General features: G+C 53.6%; 1 protein-coding gene across 4 annotated transcripts; it reads left to right on the forward strand.

Annotated features, from left to right (window-relative positions):
• Positions 1–359: 359 nt before the first annotated feature.
• On the forward strand, positions 360–9,883 carry FEZF2 (FEZ family zinc finger 2). 4 transcript variants are annotated; one of them, XM_037738071.1, is made up of 7 exons: positions 360–411; positions 5,061–5,272; positions 6,155–6,262; positions 6,585–7,535; positions 7,882–8,016; positions 8,211–8,343; positions 9,229–9,883. In XM_037738071.1, exons 3-7 carry the CDS (start codon positions 6,167–6,169, stop codon positions 9,486–9,488), a joined length of 1,575 nt encoding a protein of 524 aa, XP_037593999.1. In that variant the 5' UTR covers positions 360–411; positions 5,061–5,272; positions 6,155–6,166; the 3' UTR covers positions 9,489–9,883. The 4 variants fall into 4 exon arrangements, with proteins under 4 accessions (XP_037593999.1, XP_037593998.1, XP_037593997.1 ...); XM_037738070.1 differs by lacking the exon at positions 360–411 and adding an exon at positions 3,613–3,852; XM_037738069.1 differs by lacking the exons at positions 360–411; positions 5,061–5,272 and having other exon boundaries at positions 5,296–6,262.
• The last annotated feature ends 733 nt before the right edge of the window (positions 9,884–10,616 follow it).

The raw sequence follows: 10,616 nt of genomic DNA on the forward strand, positions 1-10,616 counted from the left end.
CCATCCAACTCAGACCTACACTGCCTGGCAAACTTACAGAAGTTTGGGGAAATCTGAAATCGGTTTCCCTCACCCCTGTATCCCTTCCGGTCCCTTTTCCCTGCCGGCTTAACTCCTGCTCTCAGCACTTAACGCTAATACCTTTGGGCAGGCTCCACCGCGGAGTTTAACCAGCTGCCAAGTTAAATAACGCGGAGGATCCTAAGCCGTCTTCCCAGGGAGTCGGAAACCGACATCTCTCAACTACGCAGGGCCAGTCAGTCACCAAAACGCCTTTTAATTTTAAATATACATATACATACACGTATGTGTGTGTTATAGCATATATAAAAATATATCATCATCGTTCTCTATAAACGATTATTTCATTTGGTTTGCACACCAAAATCGCGAGGCAAGTGGAAAACTCAGGTAGGCGAGACGACTTCCTTCCCTCACTGCGCCTTACAAAATGACACGTCTGCTGGCAAATTGCTGCACGCGGGTATTGGATCAGATTTCTAATTAAATAGCATTTCTAGCGATGGGTTGTCGATAGTATACAAGTATATGTATATACATATAAACAACATGCGTATATATGATATGCATATATATGTTTGTGAATATACATGCATCCAGGGCAGAGAGGAGAGCACCAAGCTTGCACGGATAGAGTGCAGATCTGCTCTTTTAGGAGAGTTCTTCTGGCCTAGAAGGGCGTACGCTGCCCAGATTTCTGAAGACTCAGCGAATGTCCTCTGATGTGATCGCCGCCAAGGGAGTTGGGAGGATCCTGGAAATCATGATAGGTTTGCACTACCGCCCCTCCCCCTCCGCCTCCGCCCAGGGCTGCAAAGCCGGTTGCCCCAGGCTAATAGGCGCCTTTCCTGTTCCAGGGTGAAAACTAGTCTGTGGTGCATTGAGATTTGCTAAACCAGTCCCTGAATGCCAGGGGCGCTGCAAAACAGCCGCCGGGTGCAGTGGGCCGGGCGCTCGGCCACCCTGGCTGCGATCATCGCAGCCTCCCAAAGGATGCGGGCAGATGCAGACGGCTCTGGCCCATCTGTCCCTAAAGGCCTGGGACTGTGCTCGCGTGCTCCACGAGGGTACCCGAAATCTGGGAGCTCTCAGGCGCGCCCGGCCTTGGGTATCTGGGGCTCTTTGTCTCCCGACAGCGCTAATCCTGAGAACAACGCGCACCGAAGGCGGAGGCCCCTGTGCTTTGGACAAGCCCGCCACGGGCAAGCCAGTTCGAATGTTTTCAATAAAATGCTTCCTGGGGAAAAAAGAGAGGATCGCAAAAGAATTTCTCTTCAGAAGTTAATCTATTTTCAGCAGCGGTTAAGCGCGGCACCAAGTAAATCAGATTCTAAATGTTCCTTTGGAAAGAAGGAAGAAGAAAGGAAGGGAGGAAGGAAGGCGGGCAGGAGGGAAGAATGAGGGAGGGAGGCAATAGGGAAGGACATTTCTTAAGCCATAAAGTTTGTTTGTTTTAGGGTTGGTTTTTATTTTCCGAAAAAAAAAAAATGTCAGAAAGGAGCGGGGTGCCCAGTGCGTGTTTCCCCAAACTCGGGAGCCGTGAGCAAGCCTGCTCCCTCCAAGCTGCTCAGCTCCCTGGGGAGATGGCATACACAGGGCGACGTGTTATGTATTGCAACCAGATGATAAAATAATCACGGTTTTAAAAATAATAGTGCCCCTTGTCATCCAGAACCAAGATATGCATGCCACCGCGGCTGAAATTAGAACACCTTTATGGAGTGGAAATGCTTGCCTTTTTCTTCTGTGGTGCAAATACGTGAGCTTTTTGCGCAAGAAAGGGATATTCTTCTGAGGTTGACTACACTGCGAGAAGGCATCTGCTAAGTTATTTGTCCTAAAGTGAGGGCGATTTCTGACATTAAAAAAAAATGGTTTTTTAAAGCAAAAGTCATCATTACAGTGTTTCGGGCTAATGACCATAAAATGGCCACAGGGAAGGAGCAGGAGGAGAAGCTCCGCTCTATCCGCGCCAGTCATATTTAATATGCTTCCCACAAGAGAAGTTCCTCTAAAATCAATAGACAACCGCCAGCTGTGCTTAAACCTGCGATTTCAATTAAAACACTGCGCTCCAGTCCTTGAGGTTGGATCCGGATCCCCAATCAGTGGTGTGCCGGTCTCTTGGCCAGGGCGCAGCGTCGCACCGCCGCGGATCCCAGAGGTCGCCGCCCGGGTCAGGCCCCGCAGAGCCGCGGACGCGCCGGGTCTCTGCGCCCTGCTCTTTGGCGTGGGAAGGACACAGGCCGCCGAGGGGCTTCAGGCCTAACTCTGATTCTGTGTTTCCCTGCCGCCGCCGGGAGGTTGAGGCCCGAGCTAGGGCCAGATGGCAAAGAAGCCAAAGCGCCCGGCTCTAAAGGCTGAGGCGCTCCAAATGAAATAGGCCTGGGGCTGAGGCTTCGGGCTGGGGAAGGCGCCAACGTGGATTCGGGCCCGGGGGGGCCGTGCGTGATGAGCTGCAGCCCACCCCGTGGAGTGCAGCGGACGGCCAAGGGCCTGGGCGCCCGGGGATTACCCCAGCGCATCCCAGGACTCCTGCCCTGGAGCAGAGCACGCGCTGCGGCCTAGTAGGCCTTGCTTGGGCCGCCACCGCGTGCCTCCGGGTCAGGCGGCCTGCTGGGTCCTCCTCTTGACCCGAAGGCACCAACACCTCCGACGTGGAGCTTGTGTACCAGTCTGGGTTGGGAAAGAGACTGGGACTTCCAGAATGTCACTATAGCCTCAGCCCACTTCTACTGGAAAATCATGCTTTAAGGGACAGACTTCTTGGGGAGGGAGGGAGGGATAAGATCACTTTATTTTCCGTAAATGAATCCACAACCCTGAAACATCTGCTTAGCCCTGGAGCTCCCTGTTCCCCTTCATGTCGAGTTATTTTGGATTTTCCTTTACTGAAAATGTGTAGATAGAAAAAAGTCATCCCAATTCCACAGAACCCTTCCATCAACTCCCTAAAATTGTGAGATTTTAATTTCTATAGTTGTCCCTCTTTACCAAAAAAAAAAAAAAAAAAAAAAAAAAAAAAAAAAAAAGGCAGTTCAGCCTCAAAGCAAACAAACAAACAAAAAAAAGATGCTGCATATAAGAATGAATTTGGAGGATTTGGGGACAGCGAATGGGAATCTCATCACTCCTTCCACCATTCGCTGCATTTCCCCAGTCCTCTATTATTCTGCCTGAAATCATCTCGTTTACAGAAAATATTTGTTTGCACTATTAGTTGGTACTGGAGTTAATTACTCAATGTGTTAACGTGAAGTAATATGTATAAAAGTAGGATCAGTGTTTATTGTGTGGGTGAGCTGTTGAGCGGTGCTTGAATAAACTGCAATTAGGGTTAGATAGAGATTAATTAACATGTGAGTGGCAAGGTGTAAAATAGTTTCCAACCCTCCACTTCAATATAATCTGCAGGCGAGGGAAGGAGAAGTTTGTGGAAGCTAATTAAATACTTTCATAAAAGCCAGTGTATTCACCCAACATTTGGAAAGAGAGGCACATTAGGGGCAACTTGTTTTTACCCAAATGTTTTCTTTCTGTGGAGGTAGCACTCCTTTGTAATGGCGGAGAGAGAGAGATGGCTTATGCAGCCACAGAAAAGCGTTAGAAATGGCAAGGCAGGTTCATGGGAAGCCCTTGGAAGCCTTTCAGCCTGATGGAGCTTTCAAACCAGCAGATCTTTCTAGCTGCTGCTGCGGAGAGTAACAATTACTCAATTTGGAAAAAGGGCTGGGGTGCAGTACTGGTGGCAAACGGGATTCACAGGAGATTCGGGATAGAAATTCAGGTTTTGAGATGCTGCAGGTGTATTGATATTGTTTCAATGTTGGGGTGAGTTGGTTTGTTTCATGTTTGGCGGGAGGAGGGAGTAATCTGTGCTCTTGTGTTCACATTGACACAGGGATGGGGGTACCCTGGGTATGAAATTCTGTCTCTCTGAACATCTTCTAAAGTGTGGGGTATATGGAAATGTTCTCCAGAAGAGCAAGCCTCTTGGCTTAGAAATTTGGAAGTTTGGGGAGGGGGTGGGAGGGTGACATTAAGGGAACAGACTTATGATTGCGGAATTTGGGGGCAGTTTCAGAGTTTGGCAAGGTGAGAGCATTAGCCTATTGCAGTCCACCCCCAGGCCACTTTCCTTCAGGGACCTCTCTCTGTTCCTTCTCTTTTCTTTCCAAGTACACGTTTCCTTTTCCTTACCTGCTATGTCCAAATCCTATCTAAAATTGAACCTCAAAGGAGCTGCAACTGTATGGGTGAGTAGAAGGAAAGAGAATTTCTGAAGGGAAAAAGGGAGTGATTTGCCTGAAGTTAAAACTAAAGCTTTTCTCCCTCGTCCCTTGACGTTCTCCAGGGATGCTTCCCAGCACCCCTGAGGGGCCTAGGAGGGGATACTCAGCCCCCTCAAGACTTGTTCCTGGGTGAAGAAACAGGTTTACCTCTACCACCACTTTCTCTGACTTCACTTGATCGTGTGTCTTTGGAGGTGGAATTCACTATCAAACCCTGTTTGCTCATATTATACCCACCATAATCCTCTTAAACTGTGGTTGCGGCTACAAAGCTCGTGGTCTTGCAAAAGCTGACTGGCAAGATATAATTGTCCCGCGAACAAAACCGGCCAAAAGTTTTCAAAAAAACCCTGCACCCCCTCCTCCCCCTTTCCTAAACCTAATTCTCTCGCTCGCTCTCTTGCTAGCCATCTCCCCCCGCAAAAGAACCCTCAGCCTCGACCACTTTTGTTGTCGCCAAGAGCACCCGGCCTGTTGAAAGTGCTGGAGCGTCTTTGAGCAGTTTGTTGTGATACGCAGGTGGAATGGTCTGCAAACAGATGAATTCAGCCCCTCCAAACCAAGCGCGGAGCGCTCTGCTTTTGTGCGCCAGGCACAAAACGCTGAATTCCTCCGAACTTACTTGGGGCCTGTCTAGAAAAGGGTCTTTTCTTCCCTCTGCTTGTACCTCTGGCCACACTAAGTCTCTGCCCGCCCCCCTTCAGGCCCCCTCCCTCTCCTCTCTGATAATCCTTCTCTTTATTTTAGAAAAACACAAAACCCGGTTCCACGCGGTGCTTTAGTGGCTAAAAGTGAAAGAGCTGCCTTGGCAGAATTCAGCTCTATGAATCACTTCGGAAAATTGGTTCGACTGAATGGCCTTAGGAGGAAAAACGTTTTAATAGGATCCAGGGGAGGTTCTGCTGTTTCAATCTGCTCCTTAAACAGGTGGAGATTGGACCTTCTCAATTATACAAACAGTAAGTACCCATCAGCTGGGAGAGCTGCCCTCCGAATCCTCCCCGCACGCAGCCCTAAACCAGAAGCAGATCCCGGCTTTGCCTCAGAAACCCGATCATAAATCAACAATTCTGATCTATTAGGATCTCCAAAAGTCTTCCAGCTCTCGGTTTAGCCTCCCCTAGCCTGAGACCAAGAGCCGGCCAGAAAGCTGGGGGCGCACCCGCGCGGCCCCGAGGCCCCCGAGATCCCGGCGCGCGGCCTGGCTCTACGTGACGCTCCGGGGTCGTCCTTAGGCTGCAGGAACTCTCTCCCGGCCTCCGACGCCAGCCAAGTCGAGCTCATTGCTTTTGCATAAATTAATATTTCCCCATTAACAAGTTCCCCCCTCCAAACGCGGCGCCCGCGTCCATGCGCCACATCCTAATGAGGTAATTATCATTTGCGCGTGTTCGAGGCTGGCGCAGGTTCCGTGGGTAAATGGCAGTTTATTAGCACGATGCCCAGCTCGGCTGCGGAGGGCTAAGGGATACTTCAGCTACTAGACTGACACCCTGGGGCCCTTTGGGGCGCCGCGTCCGGGACCCTCCGCCCTCCCCGCGTCCCCCAAACCTGCAGGCCTCCAAAGTTGTGAATCACGCACGGAACTCTGCCTAGGTTTGGGTTTGGGTACCCCCCCTTTTCCTTCCACCGGCAAAACCATCACGATTCCTCCCCCTCCCCCTCCTGTCTCTTCCCTCTTTCCCGATTCGCAAACCGCTCGCACTTTCCTGAGGGGAGAGCGGGCGCCAGTTGCCTCCTTTTAAAGTTTGAGGGGCGGTGGTGGCGGCGGCCGGCAGGCGCGGGGGAACACAGGGGCCGCTACGGGAGCCGCGCCGCCGCCCATGTCATTCCACTTCAAGTGACTTCATGTGATGTCAGCTGGAGGGGAAGATGTTTGCCATCAAAATGTGACAGAAGAGACACTCTGCATGGCTCGGAACGCATCTCCTTGGTGGTGGGGGAAAGAGGTAAATGCGAGGTGGCTCTCCGGTCTTCTTTAACTTTGCCCCTTCACTGTCCAGCTCCCAGCACGCGTGGCAGAGGCCCGGGTCCAGGGAAGGGCTCAGGGGGGTTAATTTGAGACTCTTTTCTCACCCCCTCCTCCTTTTCTTTTGTAAACCCTCCCCCTTCTTCCCCCTTTCAAAGTCCCAGGGCAGAGGCTGGTGGGTTCTTTTGCGCGCCGGGTTAATGGGCGGTAATTTGGTACCCTTGGGTGCACTTTGTTTTGCCCCTGTTCATTTGAATGCAAATGGGTGACCCGGGCCCGACTAGGTGCTTATTAAATTGCAGTTTTCCCCCCTGCCTTTTCCGGAATGCAGACTTAGAGGAGAGAGGCTGCGCCCTGGCCCAGCCTGGCTCGGCTCGGCTCCGCGCGCCATGGCAAGCTCGGCTTCCCTGGAGACCATGGTGCCCCCGGCCTGCCCGCGCGCCGGAGCGTCGCCTGCCACTTCCAAGACGCTGGCCTTCTCCATCGAGCGCATCATGGCCAAGACGTCGGAGCCCCGCGCGCCCTTTGAGCCCCGGCCTGGAGCGCTAGAGGCGGATGGCAGCCAGGGCAAGAAACTGCTCAACCTCTGCTCGCCGCTCCCCTGTATGATCCCCCTCCAGCCCCTAGGCTACGAGGTCCCGTCAAAGACACTGCTCAGTTACTCGGAGCTCTGGAAAAGCAGCCTCCGGGCGGGCGGCGGCGGCGGAGGAGGCGGCGGCGGCGGTGGCGGCGGCGGCGGCGGCGGCGGGGGGGCCCCAGTGTGCGGCGCCAGCGGCTTGTGCAAAACCAACTGTGGCGTGTGCTGCAAGGCCGAGCTGGGCCTGGCGCCGTCTGCGCTGCCCGCGGGCAGGGTCATCAAGCCGCAGGTCATCAACCAGGCCGTGGGGCTGCCGGCCAGCGGCTCGCTCTACTACTTCAACTACCTGGACTCGACCGCGTACCCGCCGTCTGAGCTCCTCAGCGGCCACCTCTTCCCTTCTGGCCTCCTCAATGCGCAGGCCCCCGCCGCCCTGGCTGCTCACCCCAAGCTCTTTCTGCTGGAGAACGCCAAGCTGGCCGGCCTGGCTGCGGACAAGTTCCCCCATCCGGCTCCCTACCCCCATAAGGAGCGCTTGCCGGCGCCGCTGGAGCAGGTACTGAAGGAGAACTCAGCCCTAACTGCTGAACGTGGAGGCGTCAAGGGCCACAGCAAGCTGCCAGGGGGCTCCGCAGATGGCAAGCCCAAAAACTTCACCTGCGAGGTGTGCGGCAAGGTGAGGCCCAGGGTTCGGGGAGCCGGGAGGGGAGACCGGCGGCGGCGGCTTCCCTGGGGCAGCGTGGAACGCCCCTTCTTCGAGCTGAGGAGCTTCCCAGCAGTTGACTACCCAAATTGGGAGCCTAGTTGGGCCTCAGTTTCCTATTCTGTAAAATGGGGATGCCCTTGTGAGCGGCCACACAGTATTGGGGTAAGCAGCAGTTTGAGAAGCCCTTTACAAACTGGAAAAGGCTCTGGTTTCTGAAGGGGATGTTGACTGAGGGAGGTAGGCTGTGCCCCCCACTCAGGGCTGATGGAAGGCCCTCGGACAGACGCACCACAAGGCCCCCCATGTCTTTCTATAGGTGTTTAATGCTCACTATAACCTCACCCGCCACATGCCGGTGCACACCGGAGCCAGACCGTTCGTGTGCAAAGTCTGCGGCAAAGGCTTTCGCCAGGCCAGCACGCTCTGCAGGCACAAAATTATCCACACCCAGGTACGTGGCCCCCGGGGTCGGGCCCAGCACGTGCGCAAACCCCAGAATCTTAATAACATTGGGGATAGAATGTCCAATGATTAGCCCTTACCCTCTAGGGTTGAGCAGGGGGGGGTGCCCCCTTCCAGGTGTTCCCGAGGTGGCCTCTCCGGGCCAGGGTCTTGGCCTTACTGTGCGCGCCCCCCTCTCCGCAGGAAAAGCCGCATAAATGCAACCAGTGCGGCAAAGCGTTCAACCGCAGCTCCACGCTCAACACGCATATCCGCATCCACGCGGGCTACAAGCCCTTCGTCTGTGAATTTTGTGGCAAAGGCTTTCACCAAAAAGGTAACGTGCCAGGCAAGGCCTTCTCCTCACCTCACGTCGGGACTCGGGTCGCGGCTGGCTGGCGGGAAGGCAAAGAGGGATCTGGAGAGAGGAGGCAAAAGCTGCAGGCGCGGGCGAAGCATTTCTTTAGAATCGGGTTGTAGGGGAAAGCTCTCCTAGCGGGGTTAGTCGACCATGATGTATGCAAGCTGAGTGCACAGAGAGACTCCGAATTTGGGAGATGGGAGGGAGGTAAGGAGACAGAGGGAAAGGATGTAGGAAAAAAAAAAAAAAAAAAAAAAAAGGATATTGCCCTATAGGAAAAGGTTCCTTTTGTATCCGGGACTCCCCTTTCAAATGAAAAATACTGGAGGCAGAATCACTCTCCCGGGAACAATTTAAGACTGGGGGAAACCGGTATGATCCTTGGCCCCCGGCTGGGATTTTCCAAGGCACTTTTGGATCTCCAGGTGGTAGTTGGGGCACAAGAAGGAAATAACTTTAAAAATGAGAAGGAAAAAAAAAAAAAAAGGGACGAAGCCCGGGTTCCTGCGAATTTCTTCTAGCGAGGCATCAGCCGGGAGAAGGACTCGGTGCGTCTCTGGGCTGCGCAAAAGTTTCCCGGCCGGCGGAGCGCGGCGGGAGGGATGCTGCACCGGCCTCTGTGGTGGGCAGGGCAGGGGTGCAGAGCGGCTCCGCGGGACTCAGCCTCGGTCTTGTCTCTTGTCGGGAGAGCACCCGGCTTGACGCTTACGAAGTTTGACAACTTCTTCACTCGAAGAGGTCGCGCCCGCCTAGCCAAGCGTCGCCTTTTTTGAGCAGGCACCTGGGCTGCCCTGGGCTGCCCGCCTCTTCCTCCCCACCATTCTCCACACCCCCACTTTTTTTGTTTTTGATCTGTTGTAGGGAACTACAAGAACCACAAACTGACCCACAGCGGCGAGAAGCAGTACAAATGTACCATCTGCAACAAGGCCTTCCACCAGGTCTACAACCTGACCTTCCATATGCACACCCACAATGACAAGAAGCCTTTCACGTGCGCCACTTGCGGCAAAGGGTTTTGCAGAAACTTTGACTTAAAGAAACATGTGCGCAAACTCCACGACAGCGTGGGCCCTGCTGCCCCCTCCGCAAAGGACCTGACTAGGACAGTGCAGAGCTGAGAGCTACTGCTTTGCCCTTCCTTCCCTCCCTGTACCACCCGAAAACAGATCACACATATAAACTTATTTCTAAAATTAAAAAAAAAAAAAAAAAAAAACTATAGCAGAGAGGCTAAAATCTATTTATCAAAACCAGCATATTTTTGGAAAGCTAAACGTTTCCTCGATGACTGGCAGCAAACTCGTGGCCCCTACCTTTGTATATTCAGGAAACTTATTTAAATCCAGGCCTCCGCTTCTCCTGGGGCAGCCAGTTTTAACCCCACCCTGTCACCGTGGGCGCCCCAGAAGATCGCGGCGCCCCTAGCCATCTTTATACAGCCATGTAAATCCTCCTGTACAAGCGAACACGGAATATATACATATATAATTCAATAAACAGAATTATTAGTGCGCGTTTTTTTCCCCCCTCTACCCTCGCGGCGAGGTCAGCTCAGCAACCCCAAAGAACGAGAAGGACTTAGGTGTTCATAGCATTTCCTTCCTAAATGCAGTAACTTTGGGGCACTGGGGCCAGGATTGAGGCTAAACCGGTGTTCTTGCTACGCTTGTGTGTTAAGGCCCCCAGGAACGAGGGCGAACAGGCCTATGGCGGCCTACAGGAGGTGCCAAGTTTTTATTTGGTGACTGTTCAGACGCTTGGGATTCTGGGTGCTGCCTTATTTGGGTAAGCAAATTCAAATAAAAGGGTTAAAAGCGACTGGGTGTTGGGGAGCAGCTTTTGGGATTGTCCTTGAGCAATGCGCCACGCCCTCGAGGGTAAGCGGTCGGTAGACTCACTACCCCACCAGAGCGCTTCTGGGCACGTCCCTTTCTCCGGGAGACCTAAGGAGGGCAATCACTGCTCCCAATCTCCCTTGGCGGCGAGAACTGGAGGCTAAGGGTCCGCAGCCCAGCCAGAGCCTCGGGCCCCACTGGCCTGCGCCCTTGGTCTGGGGCTGGCCTCCGGGTGCCGTGAGCCCTGCCGCGGGAGGGCGCGCCCGGGCTCCCCGAGCTCGCTGCAGCCGCCACCGCCGCCTTCTGGGTCTTGATTACCGCTCCGTTAGTCCACTTCCTGAATAGCTGTCTCTGCCGCCGAGCACGCTGATGAAATGATCTCACGCTTGCTTTCTAAGTAATGACCCAAAT

The sequence above is a fragment of the Cebus imitator genome, unplaced genomic scaffold, assembly GCF_001604975.1.
Source record: "Cebus imitator isolate Cc_AM_T3 unplaced genomic scaffold, Cebus_imitator-1.0 Scaffold48, whole genome shotgun sequence".
NCBI lineage: Eukaryota > Metazoa > Chordata > Mammalia > Primates > Cebidae > Cebus > Cebus imitator.